This window comes from Hyperoodon ampullatus (genome assembly GCF_949752795.1).
Source record: "Hyperoodon ampullatus genome assembly, chromosome: 3".
NCBI lineage: Eukaryota > Metazoa > Chordata > Mammalia > Artiodactyla > Ziphiidae > Hyperoodon > Hyperoodon ampullatus.
Genome location: NC_136916.1, coordinates 92,547,943 through 92,560,231, shown reverse-complemented (window position 1 = coordinate 92,560,231; position 12,289 = coordinate 92,547,943). Strand labels below are relative to the sequence as shown.

Here is a 12,289-nt window from a genome sequence, read left to right as displayed (position 1 = left end):
GGTCTTGGCTTCAGCATTTCCCTAACCCTCTCTCCATCCAAGCTGAGGACGGATGCTACCTCTAACTCCCTTTATGCTTTTAGTGGGCGCTGAGTTCTTAACACATAATAATAGCAGTCTCTGTAGTTATAATTTTAAAATTCCTCACCTTCTAAACTATATTCAATATATAAAGCTTAACAACGTTTCCTGAGGAGAGGACAGTGAGATGGGAAGAGACACAGGAAGGCAACTTTCACTTTCACTCAGTATACCTCTGTTTGTATTTTTGCAACAGACATACATTCATGTATCAGAATTGTAATTAAAAATAAAAAGTGCTTGGGCTTCCCTGGTGGCACAGTGGTTGAGAGTCCGCCTGCCGATGCAGGGGACACGGGTTCGTGCCCCCGTCTGGGAAGATCCCACATGCCGCGAAGCGGCTGGGCCTGTGAGCCATGGCCGCTGAGCCTGCGCGTGTGGAGCCTGTGCTCCGCAACGGGAGAGGCCACAACAGTGAGAGGCCCGCGTACCGCAAAAAAAAAAAAAAAAAAAGTGCTTGAAACATTGTAGTTACTACTGTTTATAGTTCTGTACTGCTTGATTTATTTTATACCAAGTCTGTGTGGTTTTCCCAATAAAATCATCCTGGCAATTGAAAGAGCGTGGTGGTTACACACAAGCCTGTGAGGCAGAGATACCCCTCACCAACGAGATACTTCACCTGTCTCAACTTTAGGCTTCCCACATACTCTCCCTCAATTAGTGTGAAGAGTACTTGCCTGCCCAGGATCTTGTGAGGTTTTTTCCCTCCTTTGTATGGCGTCTGACTTCGTAACTATCAGGAAACAAAACAGCTCCCCTCTGTGTCCCATTTCCTTTGGGTCTGTTGCCTGTTTTGTAACAGCACAAATCTGAGAATTCAGGCGGCATGAACACCTTAGGTGGCTGCTAATAAATTAATTATTGGGCTGATTTGAACTCTAGATTGGATTCTCCTGGTTGGCAGTCTGGCATCTTCTGATTTATCCTTACAGTATATCCATTTGCCACAAAGCCTGCACTCAACTGACATTGGCTGTATTCAATGGAATTTAACACAGAAGACTGAGGATTGCTAGCCCCAAAACAGATCTAACCAGGATTGACTTTTTTGTTAATGCTATTTTTCTAATTGAAGTATAGGTGATTTACAACGCTGTGCCAATCTCTGCTGCACAGCAAAGTGACTCAGTTACACACATAAAGACATACTTTCAGGATGGACTTCTGAGCAGGCAACCACCTTCAGACTCATTAAATTAAACCATTTAACGATAGTTCTCTCTGGGTTGGAGGGTCACTGTGGTTTTAATTTTCCTCTCTATAGTTTCTTATTTTTAATTTTTATAAAATTTTATTTATTTATTTATTTTGGTCACGCTGCGCAGCTTGTGGGATCTTAGTTCCCCAACCAGGGATCAAACCCCAGGGCCCCTGCAGTGGAAGCTCGGAGTCCTAACCACTGGACCATCAGGGAATTCCCTATAGTTTTTTGATTGTTCCAATTTTCTACCACATGCATATATTATTTTTGTGGGCAGAGAAAAACAAATGTGAGTTAAATAAAAACTACCATACATTGTGTTACTTGTTCCTGCTTCTCTGCACCTTCTCATATGCTTTTAATCATTGCCCTGATCCAAGCCACCCAATGAACGGTTTCCCGTGAACCCCTTCTCAGAAGTGGTTGTCAAGTGGACATTATGAGGCCTTTCGAATCCCATGGACCAGCATTTGAATCATAGCTCAGAGCTAACGTGGACAAGCATCTTAATTCCCTGAAACTGTCTCTTTATCTGTAAAAGAAAGTAAGACCTGCCTTCTGGATTGTTGTGTAGTTTGGGTCAGCAGTTCACAAACTTTAATGTGTATATGAATCACCTGGGATGTTGTTAAAATGCAGGCTCTGATTTAGTAGGTCTAGGATGGGTCCGAGTGTCTCCATTTCTAAGAGCTCCTAGGTGTTGCTGATGCTGTGATGCATGTACCACACTTTGATTAGTGACATAACATTTGAAAGAGCCCAGGTACAAATGTCCTACATGTGCTTGTTCCTCTCCTTCCAGGGGCCTGGATTTTCTGGCTGTTTGATGAGTTCACCTCAGAAAGTGCTGACTGAGATCCACTGAGGTACAACCCAACTCATTTGAGCTTTAACCTATTCCTATTTTCACCCCACTTCAATATCCTTCTTTTTCTTTCTGTTAAAGGACTTCATTCTTCCTTGGCCTAAGAAAGATACAGGTACCTGTGCTTTTAGGTTTTTTTGGGTTTTTTTGTTCTTGGCTGCACCACGCGGCATGTGGAACTTCCCTGCCCAAGGATTGAACCCATGCCCCCTGCACTGGAAGTGCGGAGTCTTATTAGGTTATTTTTTTTTAAAGGAGCTTTACTGAGGTATAATTGACGTATGATAAATTACACTTAAAGTATACACTTTAATAAGTTCTACTACATGTATACACTTGAGAAACCATCACCATACTCAAGATAATGGATAAAGTGTCCTTAGGCTCCTGATGCTCCTTCCACCCTCTGGAAACCAACCATCTCTTACACAGATTAGTCTGCTTTTTCTAGAGTTTTAGATAAAAAGAATCACACAGCACGTAGTCTTTTTTTGTCTTGCTTTTTTCCTTCAGCCTCATTATTTCATCCATTAATCTGTGTACCCATAGTTCATGCCTTGTTTATTGCTGATAGTATTCCATCGTATGGATAGCTGTCACAGTTTGTTCATCCATTCGCCTGTTGATGGAAGTTTGGATTGTTTCCAATTTCTGGCTGTTACCAATAAAGCTGCTTTGAACAGTTTTGTACAAGTCCTCATCATGAAAATACACTTTCATTTTCTCTTGGGTAAATACCTAGAGTGGAATGGTTGGGTCATATGGACAGCATATGTTTAACTTTTTTAAAAACTGTGAAGCTGTTTTCCAAAGTAGTTGTACCATTTTCCATTCCCAACAAGAGTGTATGAAGTCCCAGTTCTTCCACATTCAGAAAATATTTACTATTATGAATAACATTTATTGTAAAAAAATTTTTTAGAAAAGTCATTTTGCCAAAAAAAATAAATTCTGTCATTCATCCCACTGATGGGAGATAACACTGTTAAGAGGCCATGTTTGTACATTTCCAGAAGTTTGCCCTCGTAGGCAAACAGTGGTCTCCTTTAAAAAAAAAAAAAAAAACGGAAAAAATATAATTTTCTGTCTTCACTGTTTTTTTTTAAGTGTTTTTAAAACTGGTTTTCCAAGTGAATAGATCAGATTCTATCTTTTAAGAATTTTAAGTACTCCAGTATTTGTCTGTGATGTGGTAAACAAGGAATATAGAGGTGACCACTAGCCCTGTCTCTTCCTATACTCCCAAGGCACTAGAAAACAATTCAACACTAACATTCCAGGCGTTAAGACCCTGAAATGAGTTAACAACAAACAAACAAACAAAAGGGAGGGGCAGGAGTGTCTTTACTCATAACTTTATGCCTAACCATTATTCTTTCATTTCGAGAGAGTTATAGAGAGCTGGTAGAAAAAATAGGTAACTAGCATCAATAATCATATACACTTCTTAATCATTACTGAACACTCCCTCTGTGCTCCCTGGGGCTCTCTCTGTGCCATTATCTCCTTTCATTAGGTCTGCGGAGAATATCCTTTTTCTAGTTTAGACACAACCACCACAGCAGGGATAGCTGAAACGTCTAAAAACATGTAAAAGAAATCCAGATGACATTTGTTGTGCTCTTTGGGGAAGCACCACCCAACTCCCTTCAAGTGCAAACTAGGGTGATTTCCAAGATCTCTGCCCCTCCCCGTCCCATGGTTCACTCCCTCTTCTGAGTGTTCCACTCAGAAAAGATCCCTGGACTCAGCCACCGGGTGATGTCAGCATCTTTTTATGGTATCTCTGGAGTGGAGGTTTCCTTAAGGAGTCTAACACTGACACGCTCTTAGAGTCAGTAGGCCTAACTTCTTTGGCTGGGCCCACAGCAGATGCAACCCAATTTCTCACTAAAATTGCCCAGTCCTCTATCTTCCCAGTGTCTGAAGCACGAATGACAAATGAATCAGGCCCATCTGAAACCCAACACTTAGCCTTTGTTTTCCTATCCATAAACATGTAACGGGGTAATTCCTACATCCTAATGTTTACTCACGTATTCCCTCGCATGTTCGTTCGTTCCTTCATTCGTAGGTTCATCCATCCATCCTTCCATCCATCCATCCATTCACTCATTCAGTCAGTTTACCAAGTATTTACTCCATGCCAAGCACCATTCTAGTGTGGTAATTCGAAGGGAATGATGTTCTTCAAAAGTCTAACGCTCTAAGCAGTTACTGCTTTTACCTTTTACTATCAGGGGTCATTTCCCCACAAATCAACAAAACAAAGAAAATTACCTAAACTACAGAGGCAAGATACAGGCCAGACTTTCTCCGCACAGGGTTTTCCCTGAAGGGACTCAGGAAGCAAGAAGGTCCTCCTTCACTGTGGACGGTTCTCTTAGATGTCCTCATGAGGCCTCGAGGTTTCTGGACGACTTTTCTCGCCCAAAGAATCCAGAAGCCCTACAGCGTATTTCCGGGCTCTAATTGTGAACCCAAGTTCTGATTCTGCCCACTACCATTCAATCTCTGTCCTTACTCTTATTAATTTTTCTGGGCTTCAGTTTTCCCGATCGAAAACCAGGTTCTAGGCTCCTAACTCGCTGGGGTATGCTTGGGGAGCAAGTGCCTTAGCGTTTCTGGTGCTGTTCCGAAAAGCGAAGCTTCCTCCACACTGAAGTTCTCAGGGGGGCGGCCCGCGCCCCAAGCTTGGGCGCGCACCCCTGATAAGAGGGCGCCGATGTACAGATAGCGAATCCACCCGGTTCAACCCTGCCTTCCTAAGCATCACGAGACTTGTCAGAAAATGAAACTGAAAACCGGCAAGTCCCTCTTTCTAACCTGCCCGGGCCTCGCTCGCTAGGAGACCGGTGACTGCCCGGGCGAACAGGGTTCTGATTGGTGGCCTGGCGTGGACTATAAGTGCGGGCGCGGGACCAGGTCCTCATTTCCCACGCGTGCTGCTCCTGTAGCGATGGCTCCCTTCGTGACCTTGGTCCTGCTTGGGCTGCTCTCGCTGTCTGGCCTGAACGCCGTCCCGCGTGAGTGTCCCCTCCTCCTTTTCCCTCTTCCACCAGCCCGTCCCTGTCCCGCTCGCAGCCACTGGGCACTAACTCCGTACGCCCCGGTCCCGCTCCCAAGTTTTCCTTGCCGGCTCGGTGGAGTAGTACGCGGCTTTCTCTCGGGCTGTGGAGGCGGTGGGGATGTGGGGAGTGGGGAGGGGGTGCGAGCCTAGGACGCCGGCTTCAAATCCCCGGGATGGGGGGAGGGGACCTCTGGCACGCCGGCACCGGGTGGGTCGGGACAGAGCGACCGAGGTGGGGGAGGGGTTCTCTTCCGCGGGTTCGCGGGGCCTTTGGCTCCCCCGCGCAACGGGAACAGAGGGCGGGCTGGCGGGTCCCAAAGGGCTGGGTTGGGGGCAGCGAATGGGTGGAGACCACGCGTGGGGTTTGGGGGAGTCGCCGCCAGGGTGTATCCGTCCGCTGGGAGCCCGAGGGCCTCGAGCTTCCTCCAGGCGCCCGCCAGGTTCAGCTGCCGCTCTGCACTTTCCCCAAATACGCGACGACCAAACCACGGCGAGGAAGTTGCACGCGACTCTTGTGGAATGTCCTGAGGTGTTTACATACCGCTTCACGTCGTTCATTCTCTTGTTCCCGCTACCTGTCGCTCTTAATAATAATCATAGAGCTACCCGTTGGCGGCTCACTGACTTGCGCTATGTGCTGTATGTCATTTAATTGTGAAATGCGTGTACGGTGTAAACAGGATGGCTTTATCATCAGCTTGTCATAGATGACGAAAGGTAGGCTCGAAGAGCTGAAGTAACTTAATCACGCAGGGTATTAATGGCAGACAGTAGAGCCTGACCAGAGCAACTGGCGGGTCGTGAGCCCTTTGCCTGTAATCCGTGCGTTTTTCACAGCCTTCTGGGGTGAGATTCTCGGGAGCAAGCTGGGCGGACATGGGCCCCTGTTGCCTTTCTTCACAGAGGGCTCCTCCTTTGGCTCCTTGCCTGGTTCTTTCCGAGATGAACTGAGTCTCTACTTTCAGTTTTGAATAAGCGAAGGTTTATCATTCAGAAAGGTTGTAAAACTAGGGATAAGAGTAATCAACATGCTTACACAAGCTGGCTGTCAGGGACACCATGGATACTGAGTACCTTCTAAATACCCTGCAATATACCAGACCCTCAGATTTTTCTCTCTCACAAAAGGCTCTATGAAGCGGGGTTCTTTTTTTGTTTGTTTGTATGTTTGTTTGTTTGTTGTTGTTCATGAGAAAAAGGAAGTTAGTTTAAAATTTATTTACAAAATAAAGCATAATGTCTGTATCATCACTATTATTGATATTTGGTGATGACTATGTAAGTCTTTTGAAAAACTTAATGTCAGCAAGCTGACATTAAGACTATCTTAATTTGAAAATTTCCGAAGTAATGCCTGGAAGATACAAAAGACCGTCTCTGGAAGATATACAAGAAATGTGTAATTGCGATTGCTTCTAGGGGGTGTATTTTCTGCTCTTTCCCCTGTGTGGGTTTTATTTCACTGTGGGCATAAATTAACTTTTTAATTAAGTTACAGAAGCTCAAATAACTCTCCCAAAGTCACAGAGCCAGTAGTGGCTGAGGCCAGGTTCTGATACTCCTCCCACTCTTGGAAGAGATTATTGTGATGTTCTTGCAGAAACTTCCCTGGCTCCCTCAGAGAGTGAATTCCAGGCAGGATGAACCTGTGCTCTGACTCCTGTGGCATTTATTATGTCCTGATTATTAGAAGTTGAAATGTGAAGGGCTTTCTGGTTTATCTTCACTTTTAAATTTATTTTTTAAAAATCAGCGTTCATGGGAATTCCCTGGTGTTCCAGTCGTTTCACTGCCAAGCACACGGGTTCAATCCCTGGTCGGGTAACTAAGGTCCCACAAACCCTGAAGCACAGCCAAAAAAAAAAAAAAGTAAAATTGATTTAAAAAATCAGTGTTCATTAGGATTCTCAGTACAGCTCTTGGTGGGACTAGGAACCTTTTCTTTGATGATAGGATATTTCTAGACAGATACACCTGGTCAGAATAGCCTGGTTCTCCTCCTTACCCCACCACCTTCTGGACATGAAGGATGAGCTGACCTTTATAATCATGTACCCTGAATGTATTTGTATTTAAAGGTGGATTATTAACATGTATTACTGTCAGTCTGTATGTTTAGTAGCAGTAACACTTCACTTTGGAAGAAAAATATAGAAATAGAGTTTATAATATTTTCTTTACATCCCCATGGAGGGTCTTGTCATGCATCCCATTTTGGAAGCCACTGTTCTGTAGCATTATGCAGTATTCACAACCTGGCAGATTATGGCAATCACTTGAGCATGCTAATTAAAAATGCAAAATCCATTCCCATATGCATTATTCCACTTGGTTTTCTAATGGTGAGAGTATGTTCTCTCGCATGTGCCACAATCCTCACCCTTCCCTATTGTTCTTACCCAGCCCAACTACTTCATTTAAGGTATCTGCCATCTTCAGCAGGCATTTTAGTTTTCTTTTTTTCAAGCTCATGAAATCACATATAAAATCAGGTAGAGGTTTGGTGTGTAAACGTGGGGTAGGATGATGAGGTTGTGTTTTGCAGGAACATACTGAATCAGGTCTCAGAGCAAGGAGATAACAATAATTACACCTGCCACTTACAGAGCAATTGCTGTGTGCCAGGCACTGTACTAGGCACATATTGAGAAGTCTGATCAGTCTGGATCTAGGCAGGAGGCAAAAAAAAAAAAAAAAAAAAAAGGGCTTCCCTGGTGGCGCAGTGGTTGAGAGTCCGCCTGCCGGTGCAGGGGACGCGGGTTCGTGCCCCGGTCTGGGAAGATCCCACATGCCGCGGAGCGGCTGGGCCCATGAGCCATGGCCGCTGAGCTTGCGCATCCGGAGCCTGTGCTCCGCAACGGGAGAGGCCACAACAGTGAGAGGCCCACGTACCACAAAAAAATAAAAAAAATAAAAAAAATTAAAAAAAAAAAGGAGTAAACATAAGCGAAAAAAATTGACTGGTTGAAACGGCGTACAATAACGGGAATTTTTGATGTGGCTAATATGGAGGGAGTGTGAAGTGAGAAATGAAGCTTGATAAGTAGATTAGGGCCAAATCATGTAGACTCTTGAGTGATAAGGAATTCTGTGGGTGCGGAGGAGCCATGAAATGTTCTTGAGATTTTCCACAGAGAGATTATTAAAGATACAGCACAATCTCCACTGACACAAGAAGATGTTAAGAGAAGTCTGCTAGAAAAAGCCTGAAAGGCATGTGTAGGGGAATTATGTGGGAAAGATACTAAGTCATGGTTTATCCCAGAAAATGGAGGCTGCCTTTTGGAAAAATGGAAGCACATTTGGCATGAGGGGAAATGGAATTGGGAGAAATGGAGGATCAAATATAAACACTTGGAGCCTGATCTAGCTTTAGACCAAGGTAGCCCCAAGTGAAATACTCTGCAATTTCATCTGTCTTCCCCTGCTGCTCCTCAGGTCCTCCGAAGGTTCAGGTTTACTCACGACACCCCGCAGAGAATGGAAAACCAAATTACCTGAACTGCTATGTGTCTGGGTTCCATCCACCCCAGATTGAGATTGATTTGCTGAAGAATGGGGAGAAGATGGAAGTGGAGCAATCAGACCTGTCTTTCAGCAAGGACTGGTCTTTCTACCTTCTGGTCCACGCTGAGTTCACTCCCAACGGAGTGGATCAGTATAGCTGCTGCGTGAAACACGTTACTCTCAGAGAGCCCAAGATAGTTAAGTGGGGTAAGTTTTCAAGTTCCTTCCTTAGCTGCTGACAGTTGTATCTGAACATAGCCACAGCATAAAGCTGCCTTGATATAAAAACATCTGCATACTGGGATTATCAGGGAATGTTATTAAAGCTCTGATTAGTGGCACCTGCTGAGAGATCTCTGCACAGCGTGGTCACTGAGACAGTGGTTTCCCTGTAGTGAGAGCAGGGAGCAGTAGCAGCACTTCCACAAGTGCACAGGCACTCCCAATGGTTCTTCCCTACTGGCTTCCTTGGGCCTTCCTGATAGCCTCAGGGATACTCAGGACCAAGGAGAGTCTCAGGAAGGCACCGGTCTTGTCTGTAAGCCCTGCTATGGTGGTGCCCTCCAATCCTAGACTCCTGCAGTTCTCTGGCTGGCTTGGGATCTAAGGCTAGTAGGCAAGGTGGGGACCTGCTGGGTTTTTCTTAACAAGGCACTCACGGTGAGGGACAGTGGGCTCTTCTGCCAGCTTTATTTATAACAGTTTTAGACATTTGTTAGTACATAGTATTTCAAAAGTGAAACTTAACTGTTTCTCTTTTTCTTTCTCCATTTTCTTTTCTGTAGATCGAGACCACTAACCAGCATCATGGAGGTGGGTTTGTAATCTTAAGAAAATCTTTCTTTTATAAAGTTATTTATTTATTTTTGGCTGTGTTGGGTGTTTGTTGCTGCGCGTGGGCTTTCACTAGTTGCAGCCAGTGGGGGCTACTCTTTGTTGTGGTGGGCTGGCTTCTTATTGTGGTGGCTTCTCTTGTTGCGGAGCACGGGCCTAGGCGCACGGGCTTCAGTAGTTGTGGCATGTGGGCTCAGTAGTTGTGGCTTGTGATCTCTAGAGCGCAGGCTCAGTAGTTGTGGTGCACGGGTTTAGTTGCTGCGCGGCATGTGGGATCTTCCCGGACCAGGGCTTGAACCCGTGTCCCCTGCATTGGCAGGCGGATTCTTAACCACTGCGGCACTAGGGAAGCCCCAGAAAATCTTTTTTTTAATGTCACTATCCCAGGGCTTCCCTGGTGGCGCAGTGGTTGGGAGTCTGCCTACCGATGCAGGGGACACGGGTTTGTGCCCCCGTCCGGGAAGATCCCACATGCCGTGGAGCGACTAGGCCCGTGAGCCATGGCCGCTGAGCCTGTGCGTCCGGAGCCTGTGCTCCGCAACGGGAGAGGCCACAACACTGAGAGGCCCGTGTACTGCAAAAAAAAATAATAATAATAAATAATAACAATAATAATAATGTCACTATCCTGGGGACTGTTATAGACAGCTCTAATATGATAACCCTCACTGTCTGGAGGACATTCATCAGGGTAGCAATTTAGCAGGCAGAGAAGAACCCCATGGGGTCACATTCCCTTCTCCTGTGGGGTGGCATGAGGAAGGCATGTGACCCTGGGTGTGGCTCTGCCAGCATCACTGACCCTCTAAAGGGAGGACAGAAGAGCTGCAGGTGTGCTGTGACAGGACAGAGGCAGCGGTTACCCACAGCACCTGCAAGGGTTTGCTCTTTCTTCTGCCGTTTCTGCCTTGGGCATCTCTGGGCCTTCAAAAGTGAACCGTCCCTTCCTTTGCATGGCAGTTGCTTTGTTATTTAGCCAGAAGGGAAGAGTGACATGGTTCTGCAGACGCACCATTCCTAAGTGTGTGGGCACTGTGGTTGCCTCTAGAAGCTCCCAGTCCAATAGAAGAAAGAAATGGAAACAGATTGTTGTAACCTAAGGTAAAGCTACTATAACAGACGTATCTTGCAAGTATCTGTAGGAGCATGAAACAGGGAGTAATTGGACTTCTCTGCATCTTCAGTTGGAGGCCAGAGGCAGATAATCCAGCTTTTCTGGGAAATTTTACTCCACAGGGTATCTTGGCACTGAAAACCTATTCAAATTTCCTGTTACACTGTAGGACAGGGAAGGTAATTTTCGAGAGCATGCGAGAGTTTGGGTGACCTGCCCAGAGTCACACAGTTACTAAATGGTAGAGCCAGGATCTGAACTATAGTACCAGCATTCTTTCCTCTAAGGTTGTGGGGGAACCAGTGGGATAAACTAGTAGGATATGCTTTTTTAATGGATCTGGAAAATCACCTGCACCTACTACTTTTACCAACAGTGATTTATACAGCACAAGTTAGATAAGTTTAGTGGTGCTATCTGTAATCCAAATAAAATAAATGTATTTGCTAATATTCCTTTTTTTCTTTTTTTTAGGTTTGAAGATGCCTCATTTGGATTGGACAAATTCCAGATTCTGTTGTTTTGCTTTTTATTTTTTAATTTTCTTTTTTCTTTTCTTTTTTTAAATTTATTTTATTGAAGTATAGTTGATTTATAATGTTGTGAACTTCTGCTGTATAGCAAAGTGATTTAGTTATTGTAGTCTTGCTTTTTAATGCTGATATGTTTTTATGCTTTATGCATATAAATCAGAAGTTGTACTGATGTTACCACAAATATCATCTTCTTTATAATTCTACCTAGGGTGCTACGTCTCCATGTTTGACCTGTCTTGGCAGGTAGCTATAGTGGGGGCTCTGGCAGCCTAGAGGTGGGGAAGACGGAATTTCAGGTTTAACATCAACATCTTGGTCAAATCTGAACTCTTCAGTCTCTTCTGCATACAAAACTGGATAATAAGATAGTATGCATGTTTAGAGCAAACCTCCAATTTGTAATTTTTCTTAGAATTTTGGAAAAATTTTGAAAGATAATTTTCAGAATTATGGAAATTTGTTATAGTGGATAAAACATTTTGCCATATTAAATTCATATTTACCTCTTATATCTGTTAGAGAGAGACTTGGTTGTGCCTATTTTGTTTGTTTCACTAATTAAAACAATGGTAAAACATTGTGTTCAGCTTCTCAAAGGAACAACAGCTGACTTCTCAATGTCAGTGGGATCCAGAACATAGCAGAAAGTAATCATGAATGTAGTAAAACAACTGCCTACCTAGAATTCCATACACAACAAAAATATCTTTTAAAAAATTACAGCAAAGTAAACATCATTAGATAAAAAGTCAGATTTCAGTACCCTTTAGATCCTCACTAAAGGAGATTCTAAATGATGCACTTCAGGCAGAGAGAAGGCCTAAAATGTGAGCAGAAAGGAAGAGCAAAGGAAATGTATCAGTTCTGTGTAAAAATAAATCAATGTAAATAAGCACATAAACTGAATATTTAATATCTAACTAGTAGAGGGCACAGGAGTTTATGGAGTGCTAGTAATGTTTTATTTCTTGACATGGATGGTGGTTACAAGAGATTTTGCTTTGTAATTTTTTGTTAAATGTACATATATTCTGTACATTTTAAAGGAATGTTATATTTCACATTAAAAATCATAAAA

At 44.0% G+C, this 12,289-nt stretch overlaps 1 protein-coding gene across 1 annotated transcript; it reads left to right on the top strand.

Moving 5' to 3' along the window:
* Nucleotides 1-5,109: 5,109 nt before the first annotated feature.
* Nucleotides 5,110-8,966, top strand: LOC307050917 (beta-2-microglobulin-like; the record flags this gene model as incomplete). Its single annotated transcript, XM_079701183.1, has 2 exons — nt 5,110-5,176; nt 8,659-8,966. 2 exons carry the CDS (start codon nt 5,110-5,112, stop codon nt 8,964-8,966), a joined length of 375 nt encoding a protein of 124 aa, XP_079557309.1.
* Between the last annotated feature and the right edge of the window lie 3,323 nt (nt 8,967-12,289).